Here is a 12,011-nt window from a genome sequence, read left to right on the forward strand (position 1 = left end):
GATATACTACCCCTCCATTCAAGGAAAAGGTATTCAGAAACATCTATTTGGCTTGAAATGGATCCCATCTCTCCAGAAAATATTCCACAACAATCATCACACCAGCAATGAAAAGTTTTCATAGCAAGTTATACTTTTATGTGTGCCTTCAAAATAGCAGCAGCATGAGCAAAGGACAGTCATACAACACACTCATTAATATTAACTGACAGGCATATTCTGCCACCCAAATTCCCAAGTTTATGGGTTTTTTTGAATATATGTCATGAAGTTGGAAGCAGCAATCTAAAAGTGACTACTTTAATGTAAAACAGTTCTGCCAAAAATAAGCTACATCTTTCTTCCCTCCACTCCTAAGTGTCTGAAAGAAACCTGATCGCCATTCCATGCAATTCCTGCTGGCTACACTGAGGAGTTGACACAAAGAGACAAGAGAAAGCATTAGAGAGAGATTGCTCTCAGCCTGCCTGAGGCCACAGTGATGGATGCCTGCACAGCCAGGGCCCTGCTGCCAAATCCCCAGTGGAGTTTGTCCAATGTTTGAGGTGGGTATCAAGCACCCAGAGGGTGCCAGCGCTGTCAGTGGGGTAGGAAGGAGACCCCAGCTCATTCCTTGCACCAGAGCTTACACCAGTTGCACTGTCCCTGTGTAACTACCCACACATGCTCCCTTTATGCCTCTACTACCAATGCACACCTTAAACCTGTTCAGCTGTGCCTAAACATTACCAGAAACATCCTTGGGCAAGAAAAGAATAACACAGCGATACCTAAAGACTGCAGAAAATGTGCAAAGCATAGTGGATGTACTCATGTACTTGGAATTACACTGGACAGAATGTGCAATTTACATGTGTTGAAGTGCTATCAGATAATTATTGCAACATATCTCATACCATGTAAAGTTTCCACTATTTCGTATTTTCCAAAGCCACAGATTGGACCTAGAAAGATTATTTCCTTAAAACCACATATTACTCTCAGATATGAATGGGGCAATGTTAAGTTCAGCACAATGCTTTAAATCCCATCAATAATAAGGATTTGGACGTGTGCTATTACATCAAAACAGATAATGCACAATACATGTAATGAGAATTAGGCTTGCATATTTGAGGGAAGAAATAAATCCCTGAGGGCTATAATGTCAAGCCTGATGTTCAGGCACCCAGCCATGAACTTGGATGAACTGCAGTGAAGGGCTTACAGCAAACACCAACTGAAAGCACTCTTGTATTCTCACAGGGAAGACAGCAGATTCTTTTTCACTGATTCAACATTTATAACCTGCACTGTGATCAAAAGCTCAGAACCTTTAAAGAACCCACAGGGCAGTAAAATATAAAAAAGAAAAAGAAGAAGTGCACTGAGTACCAAACACATCACAAACCCAGCCGGTGGCTTACAGCACCTAAAGTGAAACAGGGATTTGAAGTATGCAAAAAGAAACTAAGGATTGCATGCAGAATGCTTCTGATTCAACTGCAGTTTTTAAGCTCAACATAATAATATTTAATACATCTATTTCCTGGCTATGCAGGATAGCAATAAATCTTTAATTCCATATTATATGTCTGAACATATCCTCTTTTTCAGTGTTTTTGATACATCATATGAAACAAATACATTTATCCATTAGCAAAAGCAGTCCTGTGCTTCCATACTCTACAAATTTAGGTCATATTTATTCCAAACAAAACATAAACCAATGATTATGGGTATGAATGGAAACATCTCCTTTACTGTATCATTTAAGGAGAATCAAATGTCAATCAGAGGGTCATCCAAATAAATTGCTCACAGATTTCAGTGCTATCACATCATTACATATTTTTATCCACTTACACATTCAAGTAGTTATACAGGCCTTAGAAGTCATCACATTCACACACCCAGTAAAGTACAGGAAAGTTGCATGAGCAGAGAGCTTTCAGATTTGAACATACACTTCAAAAATTTTACACTGTTTTTCCTAAAAACATGCTGATTTGTTATCCTTCTCATTCAAATGCCTCTCAATAATAGCATTGTAATTTTAGTGATTTTTAAGTAAATGTGTTAGAATATTTTAGGACAAAAATATAATAAAGGAAGTTCATATTAATGTCATTTTAAAACATTATTGGGTTATCAGGAAGGAGAAAGCTGTATTTTTCACAGGGACTTGCCTACCTTGACCTCCTCAGAGCTTCTTCGTCTGGATCTTGCACTGCAGGAAAAAATGTTTCAGTTAAAAAATAGAAAGAAAGGAATTGGCTTTATAGTATTTAAAATTCTTTAGAAACTTATCAAAAGACTATCTAAAGGTGCATTCACACTGACTTTGCAGCAGTGGAATTTGTAAGAACAGCATGAAGATTGCAGTTCCCTAGGGACAGGAAGGAGGACGTTAGGAGGAAGGTAGCTATTACAACTACTTTCCCATTCATTATTAGCAATGTTTCACAGCTGTAGGCAATGATTCTACAGAGAGGTCCTGCTGTTTTGTACAAAGCAGGAGAGACAGCAGCAGCACATTAATGGGGAAAGGGAATGCTAAATATTTCCTTCTGATGTGGGAAAAGGCCCTGACCTTCCTTCTCTCTACAACAGGGGCCACCTGTGAGCTTAGTACCAGGTAGCCACAAAACCATTTTCATAGGCAACAAGGTTAAAGCTCTCTGATACTCATATCAGATCTAGTTTAGATAACAGGGCTGATAGAGACATAGATTCCATACAAATGGTGATTCATTTTTTTTTGACCTCCAGAAGTCACTTCTATAAAAGACTGTTACTATCATTTTTGTCTAAGAATGGACAGCTCTGTATGTCTAGGCTGCAGGAAACACAAAGATGGCACTGCAGAGACTTGATTTCTAAGTAGGAATAACTGTGGAGTCCCAAATGCTCATTTACTGTACAATCTGTTATACTTTTATGCTGAGATCCCTGGCAAATGAATTTTCTTCATAAAGCATAAGGTGAGATTGTTCACTATGATTTCTGAGTTCCCTCAAGTTACATGCAGGATCTTCACCCTCACTGACAACTACATGAGCCTGGACATGAGTATTCCCTGAGTATCAGTGGCTAATACCAGGGCAGTGAGGAAAGACATGAATCTAAAATCAGAATGAGGAGATGTTTTGTTATTCAACTTACTGTACTCAGTTCCAGTCATCTGGGCAAGGATGCGGAAGGACTTGGACTGCAGGTTGGCAGAGCGACGGCTCCAGTCCTCACTGTCATCCTCAGGCTTGTTCTGGGTTTTAAGCACAGCCTGATACACTGGAGAGGCACTGTCTACGTGAGGATCCTTTATAGGGAGGGCACTGCAATTCAGAAAGGGAAATGTTGGAAGCAGCTCTCTGGTCACAGTATCTCACCCAGCCATCCCCTACATGGCTTTGAAACTATCACTTCTTAAAAAAATACATAGAAAAATTTTATGTTATGGCTCATTCTGTCTCTGAAAGGGCCTGTTATCATTCAAATCCATTTGGAAATACCTGTTCATAATTCCTCAGCCAATGCTGAGGAATTATGAACAGGTACACAAGTGTGCAGTGGTTAGAATAATATGTGGAGAGTAGGCCAGGCAAAAACCATTTATTTCTCTGACCATTTTTGTTACATATTATTTCTTATATAAACAACTTCATGTTGGTACTGTTTTATGTTTTCTTTAAATTACAGTGCTGGGCCAGTGTACTTTAAGGTTGCAATTAGAAATAAACCCATATTTCAGTATAAAAATAATGAGGTAGACTTTTATAGCTTTTTCTAGAGATGATTCTTTTTCAAACCGAATTAAATTTCCATCTGCCATAGTGCAGATTCATTGTCTACTAAACATGTGAAGCACAGGAAGTCTAGACTTGCACTCAAGACTTGCATATATAAGTAGTATCTGAAATCTTTAATGACAGAATGTATCTTAGGATCTTACAACATACTTAATCACCTTGCAAAGTGATATATCCAGTTGTGCACTCCTAAAATCAAAGCTACACAGGTCTGTAGCACAAGTGAGGTAACCTTGCTTTGATTTATGATGCAGGCTAGAAACAGGCTTAGTAACTTAATAGGTTTTGGTGGTATTTTTCCCCAGTGAAAATAACTTCTGCATAGCAGAATTAAAATTAACTATTAACAGAGCTGCAGAAATATACACTGAGGGAATGATGTGTGCTTGGAGCAACTTGGCTCCATGACTGCTCTAAATACAAGGTCTATTTTTGAAGCAAGTGATTTATTGTAACAGCTTTATGCTATTCCATAAAGAGCTTTGCAAGCAGCAAGCTCAACTTCATGAAAACTGAGAAACAGTTCTGTTTAAAGTTAAGGGCCATTTGGTCCAACAGTTGCTTCCTTGGTTCAGGCTCAAAGTTAGCACTAAGATATCACTTTGCAGAGAAAATCTACAGAAAATCTGGGTCTGTGTTTTGAAAGCCTGAGAGGACTCATGAAAAACCAGGATGTCTGACATCCTACATAGAGTGGGATGCAAATGTTACCAGGTAGTGCTTTAAATATCAATACTTCCCAGCTGACACACTCCTCTTCTTCAGCACTGGGTAATATACACTGGTTTGATGGATTTACGCATAATACCATGCATTTATAACCCCCATATATGCAAACTTCTCAAACTTCTCACTTTCCTGAGGAGCCATCAAAGTACAAATCCCAGTCAAGGTTTTTTTTGTGTGTTTTCACACACCAGTGGGGTGGAATGCAGCTTAGGTTTAGAATTTAGAGAAAAACCTGAGTCTTCAGTTTAAGCTTTGCTACAAACCATACAAGTTACGTAAAAAAGTTCCTCAGTGTGAAAGATGGCCTGTAGGAGGAAGAAACATTTTTGAGCTCCTTTTTTAGCTCATGTTTCCTAGACCACAATCTTTACAATATCCAAACACTAGCAGGTACAGAAGGCAGAATACAGACTTGTTTATTCTGGGAAGGCTCTGCCATCAGTGACTTCCATCAGTGCTGCTGCTGTGTGCAGCAATAGACAAAGTGGTGCCATAGCCTTCTTTAGGTGGAAGAGGGGAGAGAGAACAGTAGTTCTCTTGTGGCCCATCACACATAGCTAAAGGGCTTGCTGAGGCAGGCAGGAAAGCACAGCAGTGAGTTCTGCCTTCTGCCTTCTGCAGGAATAGTCTTTGCATGGCAAAGAGATTCTCTGTAATACCAACAGTAAGTCACAGCAATGCCCTTGGGACTGTTCTGCTGCTTCTGACACTTGGCTATGCTGCAAGTTCTGTCACAGCAATGCTCCCCAAAAGGTGACTCTGTTTTCAAGTCCCCAGAGCACTTCAGGGTGCTTCACACCCAGAACCTGGCCTGTAAGAATACCAGAAGTGACTGCCTGATGTGGGCCAACAGTTAACTTTATACCCCCACACTGACTTCTTAATCTTGTGGAAGCTTAAAAACCTGCTGTATGGGACAGCAAATTTCCCAGCTGAACATCATTCTAGAGTGGATAATAAACCACTGGATAGACAGTGCTGCTGATTTCAACCATGGACCACTGTGGCAGCAGTGGTGTGCCAGCCACAGTTCAAATTCCTCTGTTTATATACTCTGGCTCAAATACTTTCTTCTTATATTATGACCTGTGTACAAAAAAGCAGTTCAAAGGTTTATGTACAGATATGCCATTAACTCAAGCACTGTTAAAAACTAGAGCTGGAGGCTGGACCACAAATTTCACAGTAGCAATGTGTGGCATTAATATGACATATTAATATCCTTATGGTAGATGATTAAGGCAGGAAATGGAGCTTGGTGAATTAACCTCCCCAGCAGAGTGAAACATGCTCATATAAATTGAACTAAATTAATGCAATACATTGGAGTATTTCCAACTCTGTCTTTAATTCAGCAGGCCTTTTTCTTTTTTTAAAAACATAATTATATTGTGGATGAATAACTAGGACATATAAGCCTCTCAGCATGGAAGTGTAAAATAGAGCGCATCGCTGATTATGAGCATTTCATAAACCTAAATGTGACAGTTTATTCTTACAGACAGCCTAAAGATGCACATAACCATGTTAATACCTCTGTTATACATCTTTGTAATTTAATTTCTTTCCATCTGGGTGTGGATGTGCAGAAATATCATGCATCTTTAAGCATATTACTTTAAATTGATGCTACATAAAAAAAAAACAAACCTCTTCCCAAATGGGTTAGAGCTGTTGGAGGTTTTTAATCTAGAGCCTAAGGTATTCTAGTAGGAGTCAATAAAAATTATTTTCCTTTTCCTTATCATCATTTAAGTCACACATTTTTACCATTAAAAAAAAACTTTAAAGACAGTTCAAGATTCTCTGAAAAAGTAGCAATGGAGGAATTTTATTTTTTGGAGTTCATTATAAACTATGGTTTACTATGTGAATCACTCCCTGGAGTCATTATGCAGATTTAATTTCAGTAGATATTAAGTAAAAACTTAGGAACACTACAATGTTCTACCCCTGATGTAGACATACAACAAAATATTGTGACATCAGGTATTACACTGATTCCAGCTATTTTTAAAAAAGCCCTAAGAGGTAAAAACCCCACAACCCAACAAACAAAAGTTCACATAGACTGGTAAATAGCCAGCCAAGTTGACTTATTGCAGAGGACACACAAGATCTTAGTTTGTACAGTCACATTATTGATTCTTCTACTTCAACTTTCAGATCTTATTCCCAATAAAGGTGCTGGATATATGTCCTTATACAACTTGTGAATTTGGCTAAAACTGCATAATGGAATTTAGAAGTGGTTTGACAGAAATGTACTCAAAACACACTGTCCACAAGGTTTTACTGCAGCCACCTAGCTACTGGTTCTTGGTTTAGCAAGATCAATTAAAAAAGAAAAACAAAGCAAAGAAAAATATGTAAAGTCAGGGCTTTTGAAATTTTCTACCTTTAGGTTTCAGCATGATGTCTGAGTATCAATAGCTCTGTCCTTCCCTTTATGTTTTCCATGGTGATCCAGTAAGTGTGGCTTATTTCTGAGTGACAAGAGCCTGACTCTGATCTCATGAAGCTACAACATCACTGATTTCAAATGGTCAAACTAGAAAATGAGTTCCTATCTTAAGCCTGTCTGTCCTTCATCACTGATAAAATAAGTCAACTGTTTCCAGCTGCTGTCTGCCCTTCAGATGTGCAGTCTGAGTTTGCTTTCCACCCTACAGACACTTGTGGACAAATGAAAAGGACTAAGGCTACTAATTAAGAACCAAGACCAAATTATAGGCTGATAACTGAGACAAAATGAATCAGCACACATTTTGGTCTGCTTTCATATTAAAAACTCCTCATACAAATACTTCCTCATTAAGAATAATCTTAACTCAGACTTGATTGACTAAGCAAGCTAAAGAACATTATGGTTTCTACTACAAATTAAAGTTCAGAATATCACAGAGGAAACTAAAAGAAACTTATAAAATGAAAAGGATCCACATATGCAGCATTAACTTTATAATCATCTGATCATTTAAATAGGTAATTTTTTTAAACATTACTATTTGCATCATATAATGCTACAGCATGTAATAGAAAGTGCCAATGTATCATAAAATGTCTCCTATAATCCATGTCTACGAAGGATATGAACTCTTATAGAGAACACAAACAAACTTCTTTGTACTTCACTAATTGGAAACATGAGTTCACTGAACACCTGTGGAGATTCACTGAGTCATGGCCAAAGCCAGCTAAAGGCATTGCTTGTGATCCATCATGAGGGAGAGCTGTGATGAACAACAATATTGGTGCAAAAAGTTAACAGAAAAGAAAAATAATTATAAAAAAGAGAGAAAAAGGGAGCACAGGCAAATACATAAACCATCCTCATTTTGAATAAGCCTGCAGCTAACATATGGAAAAGAAACTACGTTAAAGTGTGTTGCTATACCTGTATTTTGGTGTCATATCAAAGGAAGGCAATTTCTATTTTGGGCAGAAGTGCACTCGGTAAGAGAGAAACCTGGCTACATTCATGGCATATGTAATTTCAGTAAAGTTATTATAACTCTGGATAAGTTAATCAGGTAAGATTACCAGAAACATGCATTGGAAAAGTAAAGTTATTAAAGATCAGGGGATTTTGCCATAGTCCAAAGGATCTGTGTAAAACACATATACTGTATGTAAACTGGGGATAGGGAAAATACAGCAAAACATTCCATTCTGAAGAATAAAACAGTAGCCAGTGCTAAATAAATATTCTGCATTCTTCACATCTCAATAAAAATTCCACCCCCCTTTTTTTGTCCTTTCTGCGCTATGCATACAATAGTGACCACTATAAATCATGGCTGTCAGGAATGAAAAACCATCCAATATCATATACAGAGCATTAGATGTATTTTTGTGGGTTTACCAGTTCTAGGAGGAATACCAAAACACTAGGTTAAATTAACGTACCCCTGACTATGGTAGGGGCTTGGAACTTTAAGGTCTCTTCCAACAACAAACCATGCTATGATTTTCTAGTGATCCATCCTTTTAAATTCAAAACATGGAAGTGCTTTTGGACACTGTCTAGGATCGATACACATCTTCCACGTGTAATATACCCCAGAAAAAAAGAAAGAGTCCAGGAAGAGCAAATGTGTCATGCAGGTAGGGATGTTACAAGTACCATGCAGAGAAAGAGCATTCCACAGAAGGAAATAACCTTACCCAGCAAATTCTCCACCCTGGGCTTGTGCCTGGCCTGCAATTGCATCCATGATAGCATCCTGGGAATACATGCTGATCGGGGTGTTATACTGCGCGTGAATTATGGTAGCCTTGCCGCCAAGGCCCTTCACCTCAATGGGTTTGTGGGTAGACAGGGCAGAGTCCTTCAGGACATTGGGGTTGAAACGCTCCGTGAAGTCCGTGCTGGGTTATGCAAGAGTGAGGTTCCACAGGGAAGGAAGGGAGGGGAAGAAAGGAGAGAGGCGTGAAGTTAAGTGAGGGAAGCACCATCAAGAGAGGAGTGTGCACGTCTGTTCATGGCATCTCACCACCAAAGCTTCTCATCAGGGAAGCACAGACAATGTGAGTACCAAGCCATAGCAAAAAGATGGCTGTGCTAATGGATGTCATTTTTGGGTTGGCTTACGAGGTATAAAAAGGAAAAAAAAAGGTGAAAGAGCTGTCACTGTATTAAAATATCACAAAAAATCTGTAAGCATTTGTGTGATACTTACATATACTAAAATTCTGTTGTTATATGCATATATACATTTAAGTGTATACAAACATGCACATGTATATATGCATGTCCATGGGATGTACATGCACAGTGCAGAGAATTCCCACTTTTTTGTCATCCATTTGTGTTTTCAGAAGGCTCTTATAAAGGTCTGGAAAGTACAGGGAAGTGAAGGGATATCAGGTTCTCTATTATTTAGAAGGTTTCAGTACTTTCTGTCTGTGTTGTTAATGACAGTGAAATTTAGTACTTGTGCCTTTTAATCTTCAAGGCTTTCCTTACAGAGACTAAATCTTCCCAAAATCTCTGTACACCAGCCTGAAGTGCTGCTATAGCATGGTAAATGCTCAGTCCCAGAACAAAATATGCAACATTGCAACCAAAGGATCAAGCGCAGTTGGAAGAGTTGCTGCCTTAGTTTCCAGAGACTCCATTTACAAGGAAAGATTTTATATTTGACAGACTGAGCCCCTAAAGTAAGCTAACTGAAGCTTGCATGACACCAGAATGAGTCAGTTTGATGTCAGATTGCTGCCAAAGTGAAGCTGGTTTTCTTGGGTTGAGCTGTGCATAGTTCTAGTCCTGGAGCTAGAACTGAGCACTGCCCAGAGCTCCAATGACAAACATCATCCACTATGGTGGCTGCTCTTCAACCCTGTCCTGCCAGCAGCAGGAGGATACCAGCAGGAGAGATTTCATACACTCACCAAACTGGGCAAAACTGGGAACTCCATCCTTTGTGAAATAACAGATATTTCATAAATGTTTCATTCAGAACTGAATCCAAAAGCTGGAAATAGATATTTTTCTCCCTGCAGAAGAACTGCTGAAGAATTCTGTTTGATTAGAACAATTTTCCTTTTCAGTTTAAGACATTAGACTGTAAGTTTATTTGCTAATATTGTTTTTCTCTTTACACACACAACAGTGTGTCTGTTTACCATGGGTAGCTCCAGAGGGTGAGTGTTAAAACTGAACCCTCAACCAACCCAGCATGATGAAAAAGGTAAACTCAAGTAAGGCTGGCAGCCATCTGACTTAATTAACTATCACAGGTGCTGTGCCACCTCTGAAGCCAGCCAGGGGATTCCACTCTGTTTTCAGCCTTTTGTTTGGTGGGATGCCCTGACTGAGGATGGACAGAGAGAGATACAGTCACATATCATTGCAAATCCTTTATAGAACATCGACAGCCACATGCACAAGGACCAGAGACGCACAGGAGCACATGTTGCATTACAGCCACAGCCTTCACTTGCACATGCCAACATCTTAAGGTAGGGAACTGGGAAGTGCCATTATGCATTCAAAAAAAGTGAAAATTATCATTTTACCAAGACATTCTCACATTTAAAACACATCTCCCTTAACTATTAATCAACTCTGACAATTCTATAATTACAGTGACATCATCTCTGGAGGGGTGGTGGGCTGAGACATGCAGGTTGCTGTGCTGAGCGTGCACATGCCTGACTTGAACAGCATCTCTTTTCTGCAATACCCTAAACAATCACATGATCATTACAAACACACAGGTCCTCAAGATCTTGAATTTAGTGTTCTCTTTCTTTCACACTGTTGGAAGTACTAAAGAGATTCTAAACCCAAGATCTGAGAAGACTCTGTGAAGGAAAGGACAGAGGTTAAATATGACACCTTTAAAGAATAATGTTCTAAGGAATTTGTTTCCACAGTCAGTTACAGAAATCAAAGTGACTAATGTCAGAACAGCCTAAACTTCCCTCATGGTAGCAGCAGGAGTCATTTGGGCTTTCACTTGGGGTCTTTAAACAATTTTAGTGATGTCTTTCAAGAGGTTTTAGTCACACCACATACACCAAGGCAAAACTTCCACTGAAGTTAACAGGATTCCAATTAAAAATAACAGAAAAAAGTACAGATTGCCAGCTGCTGAGTTCTTTTTCTAATTCTGGAAGCAAACAGAAGATATTCATGCTTGTAAGGAGTGCTGGGCTCTGGGACAAAGTGGCAGAGGCAAGGCTGCAGAGACAGCACCTCTGCAAAATGAAAGGGATCTTTCTCCTAAGCTACAAAAGGATCAGATAAAGTAAATCCCAAAGCAAGTAAGATTACAAATACTCCTATAAAGTGACTTCTGCTTTCTAAGACAATCCTGTCAGAATAATTATTAATGTAAACTGGCTGCTAGGATTTTTCACTCAAAAGGACTTACATCATCACACTCACACTTCACTGAAATCAACAGAGAATGCAAGATCAATGTTAATTATATGCACTAAATATTATTTCAACTTTATGTATTCTACTACTCCTAACTTTGTACTGTCAGTTTAAATTTGACATTTAACTATTAGAATTATTTATTTTATACTCAGTTTGACCTAGTCCCAGCAATTTATGGACAACAGTCAGGTCAGAGGCAAAAAGCAAGAGTTTAGAGACAATCCTCTGCCCCTAGAAAACTAAAGGTCAAAACTGAGCACTCTCTGAAGTCTCCTAAATAAAGCAGATCAATCACATTTTCAAGTCAATAGTTTTTTCTTTTTTGGACAATAGATTTATCAAGGTAAATAATTTCATAGCTTTTTTTTCCCATATCAGTATCTTACTCCAACCTAAATTTGAATTTCAGCAGACTTTAGAAATTAATTTAACACTGAAGCTAAAAGTACTTTACTTTAATAACACACCAAAAAAGGCTCAGATAATGCTCTCCAAACTCTGAGGGCATGAAGATCACTTAAAGATTCAAGAGAAGTTAAACCTGCCTGTAGAAGCACAACCACCTGAAAGCTTTTAGAAGAACTGGGCAGGCTCAGGTGGCA

The 12,011-nt window shown here is 38.7% G+C and overlaps 1 protein-coding gene across 12 annotated transcripts in view; it reads right to left on the reverse strand.

The window, feature by feature from the left end:
* LDB3 (LIM domain binding 3) overlaps positions 1 to 12,011 on the reverse strand; it is a 108,513-nt gene that overhangs the window by 40,633 nt on the left and 55,869 nt on the right. For 9 of the 12 annotated variants that reach the window (XM_063163984.1, XM_063163986.1, XM_063163985.1 and 6 more), the window contains exons 6-7: positions 3,145 to 3,314; positions 2,173 to 2,209 (exon numbers count right to left, since the gene is read on the reverse strand). In XM_063163984.1, the coding sequence (XP_063020054.1) occupies positions 2,173 to 2,209; positions 3,145 to 3,314 (207 nt within the window). Of the gene's footprint in view, positions 1 to 2,172; positions 2,210 to 3,144; positions 3,315 to 8,684; positions 8,889 to 12,011 lie in introns of all 12 variants that reach the window. The other 3 variants (XM_063163983.1, XM_063163977.1, XM_063163987.1) reach the window with 1 other exon arrangement.

This window comes from Melospiza melodia, chromosome 9 (assembly GCF_035770615.1).
Source record: "Melospiza melodia melodia isolate bMelMel2 chromosome 9, bMelMel2.pri, whole genome shotgun sequence".
NCBI lineage: Eukaryota > Metazoa > Chordata > Aves > Passeriformes > Passerellidae > Melospiza > Melospiza melodia.